Genomic DNA, 23,989 nt, shown 5'->3' with positions numbered 1-23,989 from the left:
CATGCTAAGGATTCTGGCCAAAGTTTTAATACTTAACTTATCCTTTTGCATTGGAAATTCAGTAAACAGCTAATTAAAAAAAGTATTTAATACAGTCACCTGCAATAATATATCACACTTTGAAGGCCGCAAAAATATGTGACAAGCTCTTATGGCTCTACAAATACCGAGCTCTCCGTGAGCTTCTTGAGCTTACCGTGGGGCTTAGTCAATTTGTGTAAAAAATGTCCTATTAAAAAAAAAGATCGCGTTAGATATTGTTGCGGCCTTCGTTGTGTAACTAATTATTGCAGGTGAACGTACGAATATGAATTATAAGCTCATTAATTTTATGCACAATGTTAGCTAGTGCATTTACAACATCTATGACGGTTTTACTACGTAGGCTGTCTGTACAGTCACCTGCAATAATATCTTACACAACGAAGGTCGCAAAAATATCTGGCACGATCTTATTTGTAGAGCTATGTATAAGAGCGTGTCACATATTTTTGCGGCGTTGGGAGAGTAACATATTATTGCAGGTGACTGTACTAGGGAATCTACTCTTATTTTATTGGATATTTATTAATTCTGATTATTAATAATTAATTTGCTGATAGTAAATAACTGTTTAAAAAAAGATTTGACAGAACGGATAGAGTTGACCTCGAATTGGTCATTATAATTATCAAAAGTTATAAGGATATAAAATCAAGCTGAAGCTATTAAGAATTAATTCTTATGTACAGTTATTATAGGCTTCGCATTTTAATGAGCAAAAGTGAAGACTGTGGCAATTTTAACATAAGTTTAACCAACAGTATAGGTATGCACTATTAATTACGGTACGAAAGTACGTATAAATTTTAATTCACATTTACCATTGGTAAGAAAACTATCAGTTCAGTATGTAATGTTTTGCCAAATAATACAATCCTTAAAGGCCTATGCACACCGGCTTGCGTGTGCGTGACGTGCACGTGCGCGTGCGCTTATATGTTGGAGCCACACACGCACACGTCACGCAAGCGGTGTGCCGACCCGAGATCTGTATACTACAACGCTGCACGCGCACATGCACGTCACGCACACACAGCCGGTGTGCACAGGCCTTTACCCTTTTCCAGGCCGGACCAATCTACAAGGTTATCCCAAAAAAATCAATCACTATTCAAATTAATCCAGCTTTGATGTTTCATTTGAAGACATGCATTTCCAAAAAGTGCAATTTAATTTGAACCTTATATCGGAATGCTAGAGTTGAAATTCTATTGGCGCTTATGTGGTCGATAAATCGTACTATATAAGTCCTGCGTTTTATTCCATCATTCCCCTTCGGCTGACGATGACGTCATCAACATCACAAGTCATATTTATATTTCTTATAGCTGGCATACTTACATAATTTTAGAGGATTAATCTTTTTGTCAATTAATTAAATTTCTAATAGACATTCCCGCTGCAGGAATTTGCTAGACGATGGGTTAAAAAATGACGACACCTTTTCTTTACGCAAAAATTATGACACCTTTCTTGTGCTCAAAAAAATCCGAACCCTGAACGTAATTTTCTCTAATTCTCTGCATGAAAGTGGCAAAATGTTTTGACGTCAACTTACCACATTCATGTAAAAACACCCAGCTTACTAAACTTATAATATAACCTTATATTTAGTCATAATATTTGCTCATCTCTTTAAATATAATTATTTACAATTTATAATTGATAATAGACTAAGATTATTTACAAAAGTATCACAGGAATTTTTAAACCATAATAAACGTTGGAGTCTCAACAGTATTAAACGCTTTGGTAAGAATAGTAACTTAAAGCATAACAATGGCACTATTAATTAATATAAAATTAAAAATAACAGCATTAGATAAAGAACATAATAAATACACTTTATTTTTAGTTTTCGGACACTAAAATAATAAATTGACATGTCAAAAACAACTGATGTGTCCAAATATGCCTGACCGACCGGTTGACCGGGGTAGATGAACTGCCTCATAGCATTAAAGCTGCCTTTTTTTAAGGTATCCCACTGCTGGGCAAAGCCCCCCCCCCCCCCCCCCCTAGACCTCCAATCCTTCCGATTAAGTGCAGCATCTGTCCAGTTGCTGAGAAATGTGTCCAGGTCGTCCCGCCATTTCCTTTTAGGCCGACCTTGTTGGCGTTTACATTGTGGCGCCCACTCCGTGGCTAGTTCTCTGTGGTTGCATGCGTCGTACATGGCCTGCCCAGTCCCACTTTAGCCTGGCGGTTTTTACCCTTTAGAGCGACAAATTCTTGTGTATTAACACCTTCACTGAATGTATTAAATTTGACGTGACAACGTCCATTCCGTCGATTTTTTTTGCAAACGCTTTTTAACACCGATAATTATCATGTGCCTATTGGGCATGGGGTTAACAGAAATACTTCCTTAAATACTTAATGGCTCAATGGCTTAAAATGAGTCTTGGCCTCCATCACGAGTACATATGCCAGTTGTCTTGATCCTGTGCCATCTCCCACCAGTTATCGGCTTGGAGATCACACAAGTCCGCTTCAACAGCATCGCCCCAGCGACACCCTGGGACGTCCAATCGGCCTCCGCCCTAAATAAGGCTAACTATTTTGTTTTGGTTACTTAGACATAAATAAATAATTATAAATAGGTACATTTTAGTATCTGAAAACTAAATAATTTATACACTATAGTTTAATACTGAAATTTAAAGCTGAAGCTCTCGGAGATTAAACAATTCGTTCCACGACATGGAAGTTGAGCAACCCTACACCACATCGCTCCCGTCGAGTAGCTGGTTGTTGCTACCCCCGTCTTCTTGTCAGATGTGGTGGTCCCTGAGAGGCCGGACAGAGTCCGCTGAGGATCTCGGAGTCGGATCCACTCCTGACAACCCTAGCGATCCACTTCTCCTCACCACCAACGTTTTCGTCCCATAATCCGTGACGAAATTCTCGTTTCTGGTAGGTGTGTTGGCTCTGACGCTTTGGTACCCGCAGCATAACGGGTACCTCGACGTTAGGATTTTCTTGAACGCCTCGCGAAACTCGGTGTTGAATATTGAATAGATGATCGGATTAAACGCTGAGTTTGAATATCCGAGCCATGTCAGGATTTTGAATGCTAAGTCTGGAACAATGTTTGTTAGGTTAGGCAATGATCGTGAAGTAAATAATTAAAACGACTTGAAGCTGTTTAACGGATAAAAATACTTTGTGTTAATGATATTGTAAAGTAGAAAGTGATAAGAATCATTTGTTTCTTTTTCTGTGGACATTCTAAAACTAATATTCTTTTTTCCCGAGCTTATAAGGGTGTCCCACTGCTGGGCAAAGGCCTCCCCCCTAGAATTCCAATCCTCCCGATTAAGTGCAGCATCTTCCAGTTCTAATATTCTTAATTTCAATAAATATTTTAAGGCTCCGTCCGGTTGGCTGTTTGGACGGTCCGGTGTTAAAAACGATTTTTTTTTTGCATAAAATACTTTTCTTTCCGAGTCATGGGTGTTTTTTATGTACCTAAGTGTATATTTATGAATTTATCTATATGAGTATGTATATCGTCGCCTAGTAGACATACTAGTCGGTTGATCTGTATAAGATATCCCCTGATAATTATTTTATTTGTTTATTTTTAGCTATGACGTTTATAGTGCCACTACCCACTTGTGTCACTGCAGAATTAACCTAGATGGTCTCTTTTCCCGTTTGTAGAGTCATAAAGAAAGTTTCTTAAATAGGTCATATACAAAATCTTTGGAAACTATTGGTTGGGTCACCTGTAAGCCCGCAAGAGTTATTCACAAAAAAATAACAATTTTATAATGAAATTAGACTTACCAGGGATACACGTCTTGCAGAACGCCGCGACGATATTAACGCAGAAGAAAGGCACCCAGCACAGAAGAAACACGCCCATTATGATGCCGACCGTGATGGCCGCCTTGTGGTCGGACACGTGGTACGGGGACGAGTGCACGTGCGTGTGGACACGTGTCCGGACGGATTTGGTCCGGTTATCCGGCAGCTGGACGGTCCGGGTGACGGCGCGGATAGATTTCACGTGCTTCTGGGCGTAGCAGTAGAGCCTGTGGAAATGGTTATGGATTCAGGTGTCGGGTTTTACTTGATTGTCGCCCTTATTCATAAACGTTTACTAAAATTGACAAGCCGATAATTATCGTTTGTCTCTTTCCATCATACCAATACGTCGGAAAGGGACAAACGATTATTATCGGCTTGTCAACTTAGTATACGTTTATGAATAAATTGAATAAGGGGGTTGTCTTCAGATGAATCAACTAGGGAATTAATCATTTTTTTTTGTTATTTTGTTTTGATTTGTGTATTTTAAGTTCTTCTTGTGCTACGAATTATTTTGTACAAGTAAAAGAGTAGGTACAATGTCGGTACTTTGGAGGATTTTTAAATTGTTTCTTTATGACTATAAAAAATAAGGCATCATTCTTACTGTCACCAGCAATCTAAGTAATATCTTATATTACAAAATAACACAATGCTAGAAAACATTAAATTAATAAAATATTAACAATATGAGTCGTCTGGCGTCTGTTTATAATAATAGCTTTTCAGGAAAAATATGAAATTTCCAATAGGTAATGTAATTTAAGTGATAACCTTGTCTATAAGACTAAGCAGCAGTGGGACGGGACGCATATAGGCTAAATTATTTATTTTATAAAGATAGTTTATTTATTTAAGTAGGCATATTACAATGCGCCTGAATGTCAAATAAAGCTAGCAGATTTATAGTCGCACCAATAAAAGTCTGCAGCAGACTTGATAGCCCACGCAGTGTAAGTGTATGTATACGTCGTAATTTCATAGAAGTTTGACGTTTAAAATGACACTTGCACTGCGTGTCAAAATCGCTGCAGACTTTTTACGGTCTGACTAGTCCCCTCTCAATTGGAGGAGGGTATCCCAATATGGGACCGGCAACAAACTCGGCGGGACACGTAAGACTGTCTGTTAAAACTCTTTTAGTAAAATGCTTAGATTTATAATTTATAATCGTTACTATGATAATGTATCAAACTACATACTAAAATTAGATTTCATGAAATATGAGCCACCTGTTGTACAACTTGACAAAAAAAAAGATATTTACTTGACAACGTTGTATGTAGCGTACGTAAATCAGTTTTCTTGAAATATAAGACCCATTTTCTAAACCTTTATCCTAGAGATAAAACTGACGAAAATCTGTCACTGTCACGTCGACAGTGACAGATTTTCGTCAGTTTTATAAATATAAATATTTTAGCTAGGTAAAGTAGGATATCAATCGGAGACTGAGTTTCTTTAGTTTTACACTTTTTATGAGTACGAAAAAACATGACAGTGACAAATTAAACTATCGTTCATTTTGTAATTATAGTGTTAACGCGTTTATATAGTTACTCATATCATCTGCGTCTTTAAAGACAAAGGAAACAAGAACTTTTCAATACAATATTATCTTTCAGACAATGCTACTTTGATTCAATAAGCGAAAGATATCAAGTGAAACTTTTGCAAACTCTCAAATGTTGTCTCAAAACATACTTCTCCTTAAACACGTATTTCTGTCTAATCATAGACTATTCCTCTATAGATTCGGCACTATAAAGCATAATACCCTAGTGCAGCCATTCTCAAAGTGTGTTCCGCGGAACCCAGGGTTCCGCAAAGGCTCTGTTGGGGTTCCGCGAAAATACTTGTAATAATAAAAAAAAAACCAGCACTTCTATAGGTATATCTGGTCTACAGTGACGAACGAAATTTTTTATTTTGGGGTTCCGTCAAATATTTCTCTTTCCAAAAGGGTTCCGTCACCAAAAAAGTTTGAGAATCGCTGCCCTAGAGCAATGCAGTGTTAGAGTGCTTGAAAATGGAGACCTAGGCTCTCCGAAACATGTCGCGCGAGTGACTAAAATACGTGAGTTAAACCGTATAATCATTATATGAAGACTCGCAGCCACCAAATCAAAGTACTCACATAATATTAAGTCGTTACTACCAAGGCGTTCAATGAATTTGACACCCGTTTTACAGGTTATCGCCGTCGTTATCCCGGGAACTTAAAACTTCATAAAAGCCCATAATAAAGCGCATAATTGGAATTACGCCCTTATTTAAAACGACACGATAAAATAACTTGAAACTTAAGAGTGAAGATGAAAATTACATGTGTGGTTATTTTTTTTTATGAAATAGGAGGCAAACGAGCAGACGGATCACCTGGTGGTAAGCGATTACCGCCGCCCATGGACACCCGCAACACCAGAAGAGTTGCAAGCGCGTTGCCGGCCTTTAAGATGGGAGTACGCTCTTTTCTTGAAGGTTTGAAGGTCGTATCGGTCCGGAAATGCCGCAGGCGACAGTTCATTCCACAGTTTGGCTGTGCGAGTTTGGTTATAGTTATGTCCGGTTAGTTTTCGTTTCTAAAAATTGTAATACAAATAAATAGTGTTGCAAATAAAACTCTTAAATGAAAACGTAACTACGATCTCATGGCGGTGGCTTGAGACTATTAATTTCTTTATACATAATTACATAAGAACCTGATAAAATTCATCGACTGCTTATTTATTACATGCTTTGTCTAATTAGTAGTCTGTGTCTCCAACGAAGCGAAGTGTCTTTATTTTAGCGTTCAGAGTAAACATTTTTGGTAAAGATGTCTAATTTCAAACAAACTTGAGGAACGTATTATTGTTATAATCCAATGTTACTCGTTGTTTTATTGAGAACTGTTAACTTTATGAAATTAGTTTTTTTCACTAAAATGTACAAAATAAAATAATTAATTAAAAAATTAAAAACACGACTGCTGCATTTTAAAGCGAACTGAAAAGCTAAAAATAATGTTCATATGTTAGTTACATAACTTTATGAATCTAAATTGGAATGTGAATATACACTCACGGTCATTCACAGTAAATACTAAGGGTTATGCTCATTTATGACCGTGACTGTAGGTACGTGTACATTTAATTTCAATTACAATCGGGGGACCTTGGTGTGCCTAAGTGCATCTCATTCAAAAGGTCCCCCGACTGCAATAGAAATTAAATGTACACGTACCTACATTCACGGTTATAAATGAGCATAACCCTTAGTATTTACTGTGAATGACCGTGAGTGTATATTCACATTCCAATTTAGATTCATAAAGTTATGTAACTAACATATGAACATTATTTTTAGCTTTTCAGTTCGCTTTAAAATGCAGCAGTCGTGTTTTTAATTTTTTAATTAATTATTTTATTTTGTACATTTTAGTGAAAAAAACTAAGTATAAAACTATGATTTAAGGTAGGTATATAGATTTCCCCCGGCCATTTAGTTTGTCCACGAAGTTTTTTTTATGTGGATATTAGCTTCTGGAACTGGGACCTTTTAATTAAGCTCACCGTTCCGGAATACGTCCGGGCTTCTTTTCTGTGGACAATATGTGGATGTGTTCACAATTTGGGATATTCGACATTTTTAAATATAACTTCTTACAAAGAAGTAGAAATTTTTAATTATAATGGCCATGAGGGTTTGAAGGTCCACAATAAAGACTCATAATTTTGGACCGCGTGCAGCGCGCCACGTACGTTGGGCTACGTTTGACTCTTTTAGTATGAGAAAGTCGAAGGCACCTGGCTTTGGACCGCGTGCAGCGCGCCACGTACGTCGGGCTATCTACGCCCGACACTCTTAGTATGTTCGGCGCCCGGTTTTGCTACGCGTACGGCGCGCCACGTAGGTCGGGCTACACCCGACGATTTAGGTATGAGGGCGCCCGGCTTTGGAACGCGTACAGCGTGTCTTGTACGTCGGGCTACGCCCGACTCTTTTAGGATGAGGGCGCCGATGGCGCCCGGTTTTGAAACGCATACAGCGCGCCACGTACGTCGGGCTACGCCCGACACTCTTAGTATGAAGGCGCCCGGTTTTGGAACGCGTCCGGCGCGCCACGTAGGTCGGGCTACGCCCGACGCTTTAAGTATGAGGGCGCCGAAGGCGCCCGGTTTTGGAACACATACAGCGCGCCACGTACGTCGGACTACCTACGCCCGACACTCTTAGTATGAGGGTGTCGGAGGCGCCCGGGATTGGTAAGCGTACAGCGCGCAACGTACGTCGGGCTACGCCCAACGTTTTGAGTATGAAGGCGCCGAAGGCGCTCGGCTTTGGTAAGCGTACAATATTATACTAAAGGTAGGTACGCCTCTTTTGGACACTTCGGGCTTTCGGCCCTACGCGAAGTTTACCTTTGGTGCGCCTTTAATTTGGTGTTCAGACATATAATGACAATACACTTCTATTGTTACAGTCGACCTATACAAGTATAGAAAGACATAATATGTATAACCATTGTCACTTAAATACTTCTTACTATTATGAAAATTAGTTTAGTACTAAAGTTAAGAAGAAATGATTGAGGTTGGTATGTACCTACCTACCTACGCACGTGTTAAATCAAAATCTGTTTTTTTACAGTCGGGTTGAATTAGTAGTCAAGTACAATTTTATTCACAAGAAATATAAGAATGCAATAAGCCATAAATTATTCAAACCCTATCGCTTAAATCGAAGTTCACAGGTTTAGATTTCAATAGGGCGATTTAGAACATGTTTGTGTTTAGTTCCTTTTACCTTATAAAATTATATACAAATCATATGGATGATTTGTATATATTTTTATGATCAGCAGTCAATACCCTTTCATTTGATAGCTCACTAAATTAGATAGAAGGATTTATTTTTCTTAGCACATTTTGTAAATCCTTATTTAACCAAAATAAGACTTAAACGCGTATGCTGCATATATATTTTAAATCGTCTTTCAAGGCTCTTCATTTTGAGACCCCACTCGATAGGATTGCAAGATTTTTTTTTCTATACGTGACGCAATTTTGTGTATTACGTCCGCCATATTGGTTTTATAATAACGTCACATAGCCTATGTTAGTCGGGATGACGTAAGGATTCTAATGATGTATCATACATCTAAATCGGTTAAGGCATTCAGAAGTTATGGTGGAATAAAGAAACTCACATACATATATACATACAAACATGAACGCTGAAAACAATACACTCTTTTTTTTGTTTGGGCAGTCGTGTAAATAGTACCTGCTTACTATTATTATATGTAGAATAACCTCTAGCAGCCCAGAGACCTATAAAAAGGTCTCCTGTTCCATTCTAATTTGAATTTAGTGCTGATAAAATAAAATTTCATTTTGCTTGGCAAGGTTTGACGTATGGGCGGCTAGAGGATAAAGTAAACACACTTCTATGGCACAGTCAACTGTAAAAGTATGAATGTAGCCAACTTACTCAAAAATATTTCCCATAGTTCTTAATTCACTGACATAAGAGCTATGGGACGCTGTTGAAGGTCATCACCTAATCCCTCACATATATATAACCATCTCTGTAGCCTTACGCCTTACACACACTCGCACTCACACACGCACACACACACACATACACACGCACCATTTTTTTCATTCCTTTTTTCTTTGAATTTCATAATTTCCTTTTGTTTGTTCCTTTCCTTAATTATTAGTTTATTAGATTAGTTTCTTCTTAAACTTTTGCTTACACATTGAAAACCCGGCTGCCACATCACAGGCATAGCCTAGTGTGGGGCAGTGTTGGGCATTCAAGAATAAAATCATTATTTGAATAAGAATTTCTAAGAATAAAATCATGTTGATTTTATTCCCGTCAAAATTATTCAAATAATTTTGGTCGGGAATAATTCGTATGTGAAAAAATTGAATAAGAATAATCTTATTCTTAATCCAATTAATGTAATCATGATTTTATATTCTAAATAATATTCCTGGATTAAAAATCTAGTCCGAGTGCCGTTTAGGCGGTACGTATAGATAGAAGTAAATAATAGTAGTTTCTTCTCTAATTTATACCGATTTTTATGGAATAAAATCTTACAAATTTAATTTACTGCCACATAGTCTTGGTATTAGTACCCGTATTGCTTTTAATGTGATAACTAAATCATCAGGTACAAATCAGCTGATCTGATCGGATGGTGGATAGCGAAACTCTTGAATGGCTCACTGTACCTAAAATAGTGTAACAAATAAAAAAAGATGTTTTTAAAGGTATGATGAGGAATGGCTCGATATGGTGTATTCCTATTTCTCCCCGCCGGGCACAGATTTGAATAGGCGCTTCATATAAATTATTCCCATATGTCCCCGCCTCATGTATCGCGGCGGTCACGTGGGGTAGGAACAAATGAAGAATACACTCATGATTTTTTTCTGTTTTCGAATTATGTTTAGTAGTTTCAGGGTCCGAGTTACTAGAGTTAGACCAAGAAAAGTCTGCAACGATTTTGATAGCCCGTCGCAGTGCAAGTGTTATTTTAAATGTCAAACTTCTATGAAAATTTTTTTTTTTCCTAGCCTATTTTAGTGTCCCACTGCTGGGCAAAGGCCTCTCCCCTTAATTTCCACGACTCCCGATTTGGTGCTTCCTCCGGCCAGTTGTTCAGGAAGCTGTCCAGGTCATCTCGCCATCTCCGTTTGGGCCTGCACGCGCGCCACCTCGGCCGCCTCCTCCAGCCATGATGAAATTATGACGTATAAGTAACACATGCACTGCGTGGGCTATCAAAATCGCTGCAGACTTTTCTTGGTCTAACTCTACCGAGACTTATGGTGTTTTTAAAAGTCCTTCTGATATTTAATATTTGCATTTATTATTAGACGGAAATGAACAGTAGGTATTAAAATCGTTTGACACACCGCCTGCCGCACGTGTTTAGCAAATGCTCACAATTCACCACGACACGACTTAATCCTATTGTTATTGCCAATAAATGACGGTCTCAAGTGGAAACACGCCAAATAATACAGTACAATTCATGCTGCGACCTGCGACTTTCTGCAAATCTAGCGATAAGCGTGAACTCTTTTCTTACCTGCTGTTAGTTACTATCTCATTCACTTTCCGTAGGTGTGAAAGACATATCATACGTAAGACCTCAAGGCTTAAGGTTGATAGGAATAATAAACTAAATATGTACTTAATACGCAAAGGAATATACATTGAACCATCATAGAAAATCGCAATTTAGCTTCACTATCAAATTATTATCACCATTTCGAAGGCACCAAAAAATTTACTTATCTATCACAATAAAATCTATTTACGCTAAAAAAATTCAAATCAATCCGACCATTGAAAAGGGGCGAAATTCATTTCACAAACTATAACCAATTGTACTACAAAAGTTAACTTAATTCAGAATAACATTTTAATTGAATAAAACGTTATTTAAAATAATCCTACAACTGGAATAATTATTCCGTTTTTTATTCTTAATTTAAAATAAAAGTGACATGAATTATTCACTTTCATTTTATTCTAAAATAACGAGTGCAGGAATAATTCTTATTCAAATCGATTGGAATAAGAATAAAATTTCTGTTTTTATTCTTATTCTTATTCAAGTTAATTTTTGCCCAACTCTGGTGTGGGGCCACAGGATATATATATATATATATATATATATATATATATATATATATATATATATATATATATATATATATATATATATATATATTGTCAACAAGGTTATTTGAAATAAATATTATTCTTATTCTTATATTTTTGAGATGATTTGTGCACCCATATTTTTACAGTTGACTGTACCTGACCGGTTAAGGGATAAATTTTATTCTGAGCATTATGCGTATTGACTATGGTGCCCTTTCTGTAAACAATCTTAGAGTTAGACCGTAAAAAGTCTGCAGCCATTTTGATAGCACGCAGTGTAAGTGTCATTTTACACGTCAAACTTATATGAAATTATGACGTATAAATAACAATTCCACTGCGTGGGCTATCAAATCCGCTGCAAACTTTTATTGGTGCGACTATATTTGTATTTGTTCAATGTATCTCTGCTATGTACCTACTTGTTACTTACAAAAACATGTTTATTATTTACGAACGTATTCAAAGTTTATAACAAATATTATTTACATCTTTTATGTGAAAACACCTACAGATTCATCTTGTTTTGAGTGTTTGAAACTCATATAACAAAGGACATTAAAGTACGGGCAATTCGAGTTTCGGTTGTTTCGTACGTGACCCCTCAACACAATACAACACCCAAAAATTTTAGATTTTCCTTTTTCAACACATTCTTGTTTTGTAAGTCTTGTTTGTGCTCTTATTATGGAACGTGTCATGTCTTTTTTATTTTGAGGACACGTGTAGAGCCGAAAAAGGAATCTGTCTTTCTCTCAAATAGATTTATCGGTCTGAATTATCTAATTTGTGATAGGTCGTTTCGTTTTTTTTCTATGATGTTTTTCATGATAATCACATCTTTTAAGGCTGTTTCATCTATTAATTACCTAAATATTATATAATATATATAAATATTAAATATTGTTTAACTTAGATTTTATAATGACGAAGCCTGTTGCGGATATCATCCTTGGTATGTTTGGGACGAGGCATGTTGCTGATTTGCATTTGTAGCCACGGGACGAAGCCTGCGTTGCGGATTTCTTATTGCAAACATATGTAAGTACATTAAGTTAAATAATAATAAATTAATTATAAAATTACCTAAATCTAAGTGACTAAACTCTGCCTGGTACCAAGGCGTGTTTTAAGCCGACCACTGACTAACAGGCTGCCGGACGATATCGGCCTGTCAGTTACAACAAAAAATTAAGGTAAAAAAGTTTTAAGTTAAACGGTTTTATTTTAATCAGATGTGTACCAAAAACTAGAAAAAATTTAAACGGTTTTATTTAGCTTGACCCCGTATCTTCTTTGTATATATCTACATATATATATATATGTGCTTCAAATCTTGCAATCGATTTTTCGACCACTTCTACTCAACCGATTTCGATGAAATTTGGCATCCGTATCAAGTCCCGGTGACAATGACTTTTTATAATATTTTCAACCCTGGACCTTAAACCCTGATGCTGCAGAAACACTGCTTACCATAACCGAGAGTATTACAGACTTGCTAGTTTAACTATATTATTGTTGCTATGAAACAATCCTTAGTGACTTATTACTGACTTCCAACTCTTCAGTTCTGATGCTGCACGGTTACTGCCTGCCTTAACCACCAGGATTGATACAGTTCTGATACTAGAATAGGATTTTAAGTATTAGGCAGGGGCACTTGCATTTAATAATGGCCTTCAACTCCTCGATCGTGATGATGCAACATTACTGCCTGCCATAACCGACAGGTTGGAGAATGTGTCAATTTTAAAGTATTGCTCTATGTTTTAGGAAGAGGCATTTACGTTTAATATTGTCCTCCCAAGTCATCAGTTCTGATGCTGCAGGGTTACTGCCTGCCTTAACCACCAAGATTAATAAAGTTCTGATTTCATAGTAGGATTTAAAGTATCGGACAGGGGCACTTGCATTTAATAATGACCTCCAACTCCTCGATCGTGATGATGCAAGGTTACTGCCTGCCATAACCGACAGGTTGGCGAATGTGTCAATTTTAAAGTAGTGCTCATTGTTTTGGGTAGAGGCATTTGCGCTTCATATTGTCCTCCCAATTCATCAGTTCTGTCTGATGCTGCAGGGGTACTGCCTGCCTTAACCACCAAGATTAATACATTTCTGACTTCAAAGTAGGATTTGAAGTATTAGGCAGTAGGGGCATTAGCATTTAAAAATGACCTCCAACTCCTCAGTCCTGATGATGCAAGGTGTGGCCTGCCCACACTATAGGTATAGCTTGGAAAATATGCGAAGTCCCAAGTAGGTAATCATTTTAGTATGAGGGCGCTTCGAGCCTTCGACCTTACGCGGTGCTCGGCTTTTGGCCTTCGCATTTAGACATGAGCACTAACCTGCCGGACGTTTCGGGCCTACGGCCCTACGCGGAGCTCGGCCTTCGGCCTTCGCAATTAAAACACTTAACCATTGTTCTCTGTTCGAGCACTAACCTGCCGGGAGCTTCGGGCCTACGGCCCTACGCGGAGCTCGGCCTTCGGCCTTCGCAATTAAGACACTTGAACCATTGTTCTCTGTTCGAGCACTAACCTGCCGGACGCTTCGGGCCTTCGGCCCTACGCGGAGCTCGGCCTCCGGCCTTCGCAATTAAGACACTGGAACCATTGTTCTCTGTCCGAGCACTAACCTGCCGGACGCTTCGGGCCTTCGGCCCTTCGCGGAGCTCGGCCTTCGGCCTTCGCACTCAAGACACTTGAACCATTGTTCTCCGTTCGAGCACCAACCTGCCGGGCGCTTCGGGCCTACGGCTCTACGCGGAGCTCGGCCTTCGGCCTTCGCAATTAAGACGAACCAATGTTCTCTGTTCGAGCACTAACCTGCCGGACGCTTCGGGCCTGCGGCCCTACGCGGAGCTCGGCCTTCGGCCTTCGCAATTGAGACACTTGAACCATTGTTCTCTGTTCGAGCACTAACCTGCCGGACGCTTCGGGCCTTCGGCCCTACGCGGAGCTCGGCCTTCCGCCTTCACAATTAAGACACTTGAACCATTGTTCTCTATTTGAGCACTAACACTAACCTACCGGACGCTTCGGGCCTTCGGCCCTACGTGGAGCTCGATCTTCGGCCTTCGCAGTCAAGACACTCGAACCATTGTTCGCTGTTCGAGCACTAACCTGCCGGGCGCTTCGGCCTTCGCAATTAAGACACTTGAACCATTGTTCTCTGTTCGAGCACTAACCTGCCGGGCGCTACGGGCCTACGGCCCTACGCGTAGTTCGGCCTTCGGCCTTCGCAATTAAGACACTTGAACCATTGTTCTCTGTTCGAGCACTAACGTGCCGGACGCAACGGGCCTTCGGCCCTACGCGGAGCTCGGCCTTCAGCCTTCGCAATTAAGACACTTGAACCATTGTTATCTGTTCGAGCACTAACCTGCTGGACGCTTCGGGCCTTCGGCCCTACGCGGAGCTCGGCCTTCGGCCTTCGCAATTAAGACACTTGAACCATTGTTCTCTGTTCGAGCATTAACCTGCCGGACGCTTCGGGCCTTCGGCCCTACGTTGAGCTCGGCCTTCGGCCTTCGCAATTAAGACACTTGAACCATTGTTCTCTATTTGAGCACTAACACTAACCTGCCGAACGCTTCGGGCCTTCGGCCCTACGCGTAGCTCGGCCTTCGGCCTTCGCAATTAAGACACTTGAACCATTGTTCTCTGTTCGAGCACTAACCTGCCGGGCGCTTCGGGCCTACGGCCCTACGCGGAGCTCGGCAGGTTAGTGCCCGAAGCGTTCGGCCCTACGTTGAGCTCGGTCTTCGGCCTTCGCAGTTAAGACACTTGAACCATTGTTCTCTATTTGAGCACTAACACTAACCTGCCGGACGCTTCGAGCCTTCGGCCCTACGCGTAGCTCGGCCTTCGGCCTTCGCAATTAAGACACTTGAACCATTGTTCTCTGTTCGAGCACTAACCTGCCGGGCGCTTCGGGCCTACGGCCCTACGCGGAGCTCGGCCTTCGGCCTTCGCAATTAAGACACTTGAACCATTGTTCTCTGTTCGAGCACTAACCTACCGGACGCTTCGGGCCTACGGCCCTACGCGGAGCTCGGCCTTCAGCCTTCGCAATCAAGACACTTGAACCATTGTTCTCTGTTCGAGCACTAACCTGCCGGACGCTTCGGGCTCTCAACTAAAAACTTAAAAATAAAATTAAGGTAAAAAAGTTTTAAGTTAAACGGTTTTATTTTAATCAGATGTGTACCAAAAACTAGAAAATAAAAATTATTATACTAATCGGAGTTCTATATATGTACTACCTATGTTTCTTTTCTGGGCAGTATTCATGCAAGACGTGTAGCAAAATGTAGTTTTCTCGAGTCTGATTCTAAACGCCACTTTTCGACACTATGTCAGTGGATTAAGTATTAATCGGATTTTTTTCTCAGACTAAAATAAAAACCGGGTTTTTAACTTAAAACTTTTTTACCTTAATTTTATTTTTAAGTTTTTAGTTGAGAGCCCGAAGCGTCCGGCAGGTTAGTGCTCGAACAGAGAACAATGGTTCAAGTGTCTTGATTGCGAAGGCTGAAGGCCGAGCTCCGCGTAGGGCCGTAGGCCCGAAGCGTCCGGCAGGTTAGTGCTCGAACAGAGAACAATGGTTCAAGTGTCTTAATTGCGAAGGCCGAAGGCCGAGCTCCGCGTAGGGCCGTAGGCCCGAAGCGCCCGGCAGGTTAGTGCTCGAACAGAGAACAATGGTTCAAGTGTCTTAATTGCGAAGGCCGAAGGCCGAGCTACGCGTAGGGCCGAAGGCTCGAAGCGTCCGGCAGGTTAGTGTTAGTGCTCAAATAGAGAACAATGGTTCAAGTGTCTTAACTGCGAAGGCCGAAGACCGAGCTCAACGTAGGGCCGAACGCTTCGGGCACTAACCTGCCGAGCTCCGCGTAGGGCCGTAGGCCCGAAGCGCCCGGCAGGTTAGTGCTCGAACAGAGAACAATGGTTCAAGTGTCTTAATTGCGAAGGCCGAAGGCCGAGCTACGCGTAGGGCCGAAGGCCCGAAGCGTTCGGCAGGTTAGTGTTAGTGCTCAAATAGAGAACAATGGTTCAAGTGTCTTAATTGCGAAGGCCGAAGGCCGAGCTCAACGTAGGGCCGAAGGCCCGAAGCGTCCGGCAGGTTAATGCTCGAACAGAGAACAATGGTTCAAGTGTCTTAATTGCGAAGGCCGAAGGCCGAGCTCCGCGTAGGGCCGAAGGCCCGAAGCGTCCAGCAGGTTAGTGCTCGAACAGATAACAATGGTTCAAGTGTCTTAATTGCGAAGGCTGAAGGCCGAGCTCCGCGTAGGGCCGAAGGCCCGTTGCGTCCGGCACGTTAGTGCTCGAACAGAGAACAATGGTTCAAGTGTCTTAATTGCGAAGGCCGAAGGCCGAACTACGCGTAGGGCCGTAGGCCCGTAGCGCCCGGCAGGTTAGTGCTCGAACAGAGAACAATGGTTCAAGTGTCTTAATTGCGAAGGCCGAAGCGCCCGGCAGGTTAGTGCTCGAACAGCGAACAATGGTTCGAGTGTCTTGACTGCGAAGGCCGAAGATCGAGCTCCACGTAGGGCCGAAGGCCCGAAGCGTCCGGTAGGTTAGTGTTAGTGCTCAAATAGAGAACAATGGTTCAAGTGTCTTAATTGTGAAGGCGGAAGGCCGAGCTCCGCGTAGGGCCGAAGGCCCGAAGCGTCCGGCAGGTTAGTGCTCGAACAGAGAACAATGGTTCAAGTGTCTCAATTGCGAAGGCCGAAGGCCGAGCTCCGCGTAGGGCCGCAGGCCCGAAGCGTCCGGCAGGTTAGTGCTCGAACAGAGAACATTGGTTCGTCTTAATTGCGAAGGCCGAAGGCCGAGCTCCGCGTAGAGCCGTAGGCCCGAAGCGCCCGGCAGGTTGGTGCTCGAACGGAGAACAATGGTTCAAGTGTCTTGAGTGCGAAGGCCGAAGGCCGAGCTCCGCGAAGGGCCGAAGGCCCGAAGCGTCCGGCAGGTTAGTGCTCGGACAGAGAACAATGGTTCCAGTGTCTTAATTGCGAAGGCCGGAGGCCGAGCTCCGCGTAGGGCCGAAGGCCCGAAGCGTCCGGCAGGTTAGTGCTCGAACAGAGAACAATGGTTCAAGTGTCTTAATTGCGAAGGCCGAAGGCCGAGCTCCGCGTAGGGCCGTAGGCCCGAAGCTCCCGGCAGGTTAGTGCTCGAACAGAGAACAATGGTTAAGTGTTTTAATTGCGAAGGCCGAAGGCCGAGCTCCGCGTAGGGCCGTAGGCCCGAAACGTCCGGCAGGTTAGTGCTCATGTCTAAATGCGAAGGCCAAAAGCCGAGCACCGCGTAAGGTCGAAGGCTCGAAGCGCCCTCATACTAAAATGATTACCTACTTGGGACTTCGCATATTTTCCAAGCTATACCTATAGTGTGGGCAGGCCACACCTTGCATCATCAGGACTGAGGAGTTGGAGGTCATTTTTAAATGCTAATGCCCCTACTGCCTAATACTTCAAATCCTACTTTGAAGTCAGAAATGTATTAATCTTGGTGGTTAAGGCAGGCAGTACCCCTGCAGCATCAGACAGAACTGATGAGTTGGGAGGACAATATGAAGCGCAAATGCCTCTACCCAAAACAATGAGCACTACTTTAAAATTGACACATTCGCCAACCTGTCGGTTATGGCAGGCAGTAACCTTGCATCATCACGATCGAGGAGTTGGAGGTCATTATTAAATGCAAGTGCCCCTGTCCGATACTTTAAATCCTACTATGAAATCAGAACTTTATTAATCTTGGTGGTTAAGGCAGGCAGTAACCCTGCAGCATCAGAACTGATGACTTGGGAGGACAATATTAAACGTAAATGCCTCTTCCTAAAACATAGAGCAATACTTTAAAATTGACACATTCTCCAACCTGTCGGTTATGGCAGGCAGTAATGTTGCATCATCACGATCGAGGAGTTGAAGGCCATTATTAAATGCAAGTGCCCCTGCCTAATACTTAAAATCCTATTCTAGTATCAGAACTGTATCAATCCTGGTGGTTAAGGCAGGCAGTAACCGTGCAGCATCAGAACTGAAGAGTTGGAAGTCAGTAATAAGTCACTAAGGATTGTTTCATAGCAACAATAATATAGTTAAACTAGCAAGTCTGTAATACTCTCGGTTATGGTAAGCAGTGTTTCTGCAGCATCAGGGTTTAAGGTCCAGGGTTGAAAATATTATAAAAAGTCATTGTCACCGGGACTTGATACGGATGCCAAATTTCATCGAAATCGGTTGAGTAGAAGTGGTCGAAAAATCGATTGCAAGATTTGAAGCACATATATATATATATGTAGATATATACAAAGAAGATACGGGGTCAAGCTAAATAAAACCGTTTAATAATAAAAATTGACAGTTCCGAACAACTGACCGGCCGATATCGTCGTGGTCGGCTTTAGCAAATGATACGGTTTGAAAGATATTTCACGTCAAAACTTAATACAGAACGATATGTGACGGGGCACTACCTATGTATAGTTTTACGCGGCATTTAGATTTTTTGTCTCGCGTTGTGAGAACGAAAAAAAGAATAAGATAAATACAAATAATGGTAACATTCCATTTCTAACCGCAGCTGCAGTCCCGGTACTGAACGCGTCGCTGTCATTGTCAATTTCCATACTAAGGCACTGGTCCCACCGCGAGCTAGTAAGCTATGAGCTATCGGCTATAAATACGAAAAAAAATAAATTAATTAAAAAATTAAAAACACGACTGCTGATTTTCAAAGCGAACTGAAAAGCTAAAAATAATGTTAATATGTTAGTTACATAAGGGGTCATGCACATTTATGACCGTGACTGTAGGTACGTGTACATTTAATTTCAATTACAGTCGGGGGACCTTCATTCACCTACTGCATTCTTTCATTCAAAAGGTCCCCCGACTGCAATCGAAACTAAATGCACACGTACCAAGAGTCACGGTCATAAATGTGCATGACCCCTTATGTAACTAACATATTAACATTATTTTTAGCTTTTCAGTTCGCTTTGAAAATCAGCAGTCGTGTTTTTAATTTTTTAATTAATTTATTTTATTTTACACATTTTAGTGACAAAACGAACTAAAACTATTATTTATAAAGATTACTCGGGCATTTAGTTTGTCCACAAAGTTCTCTTTATGTGGATATTAGACCTTTTCATTAAACTCACCGTTCCGGAATACCGGCGGCTTTTCTGTGGATAATATGTGGACGTATTCACGATATCGGACATTTGACATTTTCCCATATAGCTCCTTAAAAGAAGTAGAAGTTTTTAACATGTTTATGAAGTTTTGAAGGTCCACAGCAAAGACTCATAACTTTAACTCCCAGTAAAAAAGTTATTGACTCAATTACCTTCGATGCGACTTTAGCACGACGCACATGGCCCTAGGCTAAATAGCATGTTGCTAGCAACAAATCGAACAACAATCATATGTGTCAGATTGCATTTCATTATTCAGTCTACGCGACGCTAACATCTTTATGTGGCAGTAATTACTACCTACTTACAAATGATGAACTGGCAAATATAGGCCCACGGGTGCAATTTCTTCAAATGTCTGACCGAGTTCCACGAGTACTAAACTCCCGCAGGTCGTTCTTCGGCGTCGCGTGAAATCGCGCCTTCCCAATTAAGATACTAGGGGAAATTGAGGATAGCGCATGTTCCTGTCGGACGCTCCGGACCTTCGGCTTTACGCGGAGTTCGGTCTACGGGCTTCGCATTAGACACTTGTAACATTGCATTGTTCTGTGTTTAAATACTAAAGGTACGCCTCTCTCGGACGCTTCAGGCATTCAGCCCTACACGAGGTTCGCGGCCTTCGGCCTTCTTATTTAGATACTTGTATTATTGTTTATAGTATGGTATGTTGTTGTTTGAATACTAAAGACGCGCCTTTCTCGGACGATTCGGGCCATTGACTTTTTTATTGCTATAAAAGGGGAGATTGCAGCTATACCAGGGGAAATTGCAGTAAGTGATTTCCACCTGTCAGACGATCCTGGCCTTCGACCCCACCCCAGCTCGGACTTTGGCCTGCGCATCTAGAGACTTGATCTATTGGTCTGTGTTTGAACACAACACTCTTGCAGCTCGGCCTTTGGCCTTCACAATTAAGATATTACTTTGGGGAAAACTTGCGACAAGCGCGCGCTCTGGCCCTTGGACCCTACGCGGAGCTCACATTTCGACTTTTGAATTTAGACAAATGTCTACTACTACTAGTTAGGTTAGGAATGAATAAAGGAAGGTTCGTAGCATTCGAGAAGGAAGGAAGACACATAATACGTATAAACATTGTCACATAGATACTTCTTACAATAGGGAATATTACGCGAAACTCTGCGTAGGGGGCGCCACTACTACAATCCATCACAATCTCGGGCTCTACCGCGAAATAAGAAAATCGAAATTTCGCTATCACTCTTGCATATTCGGCAGAACATTGCAGTATCCCTATTATGAAAATTAGTTTAGTACCTACTAAAGTTAAGAAGAAATGATCGAAGTTTGTAGATACCTACCTACGCACGTGTTAAACCAAAACCAATTTTTTCGCAGGCGGGTTAAGTAGGTTTAGTAGGCAGGGATAATTTTATTCAAAGGAATATAAGAATCCAATAAGCCAGAAATTATTTAAAGCCTATCGCTTAAATAGAAGTTCACAGGTTTAGATTTCAATAGCGCGATTTAGAACATGTTTGTGTTTAGTTCCTATTTAATGAGCCTTTTAATGAGCATGTAGAAAGTATTACTGACAAAGCCTATAAAGCTCTTGGCTTTCTGATTCGATCTGCTGGTGACTTTAAAAAAAATGAAAACAATTAAAATCATATACTGTGCCTATGTAAGATCTCAACTCGAATATGCTTCTCAAATATGGAACCCGTTCTATAAGGTGTATGCAGAAAATATTGAAAAAATTCAGAAGAAGTTTGTTAGATTCCTCTCCTTTAAATTTAAGCTATCTATGGACAACTATCTTATGTTATGCAAAAAATTCCATCTTGTCCCTTTATTTAAGAGACGATTGGCAAATGACGTAAGTTTATTAATGAAAATTGCCCAAGGTATAGTCGATTCCCCGGAGCTTGTGAGCAAAGTACAATTTTATATACCTGTCTCGCAACTGCGCAGAAGACCCTTGCTTCGCCTCCCTCTTTCTCGCAATAACATTCGTAAAAAATGTTTCTTCCCTCGTACAATTAGGTTATTTAATGAACTTAATGATATGCCCGATGTAGATTTGTTTCACAGCAAGATTAATAATGTTAAAAATATTATTTTCAATAGATAGTTAACGATACCTGACTTAAGTTTGCGTTCATAGTTTATCAGGAATATTCCTATATAGTGTAATATTCTGCTAATTTGAGACCTTTATATTTATGTTATTTAGCATTATATATGTGGAAGCTTGTAATTTGCATATAGTAGATAAGTCTATTAACCTATGTATATTAGGCAGTAAGCATCCCGAATAAAATAAAATAAAAATAAAATTTACCTTAGGTATACCATATGATTTATATATATTTTTATGATCAGCGGTAAAAACCCTTTCATTTGATAACTCAGTAAATAAGATAGAATGATTGATTTTTCTTAGCACATTTTGTGAATCCTTATTCTACCAAAATAAGACTTGAACGCGTATGTTGCATATATATTTTAAATCGTCTTTCAAAGCTCTTCATTTTGAGGCCCCACTCGATAGGTTTGCAAGATTTTTTTTTCTAAACATCACGCAATATCATGTATTATGTCCGCCATATTGATTTTATTATGATGTCACATCGCCGTGTGCCTGCTATACGGCCACAATTCAAATTTTTTAATTTTCTGGATTATTGCAGATTCGTAGGTACTCAAAATTCTTCAATTTACGACCTTATTTCGAGAGCCATAGCAAAAAAGGTCTTTAAGAGCCTTTTTCTCACAAGTGGCCTTATGCATTTGACCATAAATTGTCAGACGATTCCCTGCAATACAGCCACTTACCAGTCTGCCGCCTGCTCCCGCGGCGTTCGCACATGAACTGAGGGACTACCGCGAACCACGTTCGACGTGTTGCTTTCCTGTCACACTTACCTACGAATTTACAAGTGCGACAAAGAGGCAACACGTCGAACGTGGTTCGCGGTAGGCCCTCAGACGGCCCTTTTGGGTTGTGGCTATATAGCACACGTTTTAAATGAAGCTTTTGAGTTGCGTCCTAGAAAATAATAATTAGTTGAGTTACACATATTATCGCGTACAGTGATCTTGTTCCTATCAAAATTGATAAAATAAAGGGATTTTAACTATTTTGGTGTTTTTATTTATATTTGCATGGTAACCTTTATCCAATAATTTTGTGTTTAAATTTGGCCGCATCCCAAAATCTTTAAAAAACGTTTCTGCAATACGGCCACAACTCTAAATACCCGTCTTTAGGGCCTTGTGTCTTAAAAAATATACATTTCTTTTAAAAAGTGGCGTGGTCATAAGGAGGGTTATATCATTCCGAGTAAAAAAAGCTAAATTTTAAATTCATAGACCTGAAATTAAAGGAGTAAGATCCTATTAAACACCCTGAACTATACTCTCACAACTTTGAGACGCGATTTCTCGAAAAAAACGGTTTTTTGAGATGTGGCAGTGTAGCAGGCACACGGCGACATAGCCTATGTTAGTCGGTATGACGTAAGGATTCTAATGATATATCATTTATCTAAATCAGTTAAGGCATTCAGAAGTTATGATAGAATAAAGAAACTCACATACAAACATGAACCCTGAAAACAATACACTCTTTTTGTTTGGGCAGTCGTGTAAAAAGATAAGCACTGGAGTGTCAATCAAAGAGACACGGCGATATTTATAGTTACTCGCCCAGCGGTGAGCTATAAATATCGCCGTGTCTCTTTTATTTACACGGGAGTGCTTATCTTTTGTTCGTGTTTATAGCCGATAGCTCATAGCTTACTAGCTCGCGGTGGGACCAGTGCCTAAAATGTAAAACAGTAATGCAGCTGTAATGCAATGGAAATTGACAATGACAGCGATGCGTTCAGTACCAGTAGTGCAGCTGCGGTTAGAAATGGAATGTTACCATTAGGATGACGATGTATTTAGTATTTTCGTACAGACGCGGCGGGGGAGTGTGTTTTATAAGGTGTAGTGATCAATATTTGCCAACTCACCTGCAGTATATACTGATCATGACGATACAGGGCAGTATGAAGGATATACAGCTCGAGACCACTGCATACGTCGGCGTGAGCACCAGCGCGCAGGTCGGGTACCGTGGCGGCCTCTGCGTGGCCGTGGCCTCCTCGTGAGGCCGGTGGAGGCCGAGCGAGATCGGCAAGAAGCTGACGAGGCCCGCTAGCAGCCAGATTGTGGCTATGGTCGCTACGGCCACGCGACGGGTCACCCAACGGCCGTATCTGACAAAAAAAAAGTT

At 40.8% G+C, this 23,989-nt stretch overlaps 1 protein-coding gene across 1 annotated transcript in view; it reads right to left on the bottom strand.

Annotated features, from left to right (window-relative positions):
• Positions 1 to 2,674: 2,674 nt before the first annotated feature.
• Positions 2,675 to 23,989, bottom strand: part of LOC134675189 (dopamine receptor 1) — a 195,026-nt gene continuing 173,711 nt past the window's right edge. The window contains exons 6-8 of the mRNA XM_063533389.1: positions 23,727 to 23,972; positions 3,835 to 4,082; positions 2,675 to 3,124 (exon numbers count right to left, since the gene is read on the bottom strand). Of these exons, the coding sequence (XP_063389459.1) occupies positions 2,817 to 3,124; positions 3,835 to 4,082; positions 23,727 to 23,972 (802 nt within the window). The 3' untranslated portion in view covers positions 2,675 to 2,816. The remainder of the gene's footprint in view (positions 3,125 to 3,834; positions 4,083 to 23,726; positions 23,973 to 23,989) is intronic.

This window comes from Cydia fagiglandana, chromosome 21 (assembly GCF_963556715.1).
Source record: "Cydia fagiglandana chromosome 21, ilCydFagi1.1, whole genome shotgun sequence".
Taxonomy (NCBI): Eukaryota; Metazoa; Arthropoda; class Insecta; order Lepidoptera; family Tortricidae; genus Cydia; species Cydia fagiglandana.
This window is presented reverse-complemented; position numbering and strand designations above follow the sequence as displayed.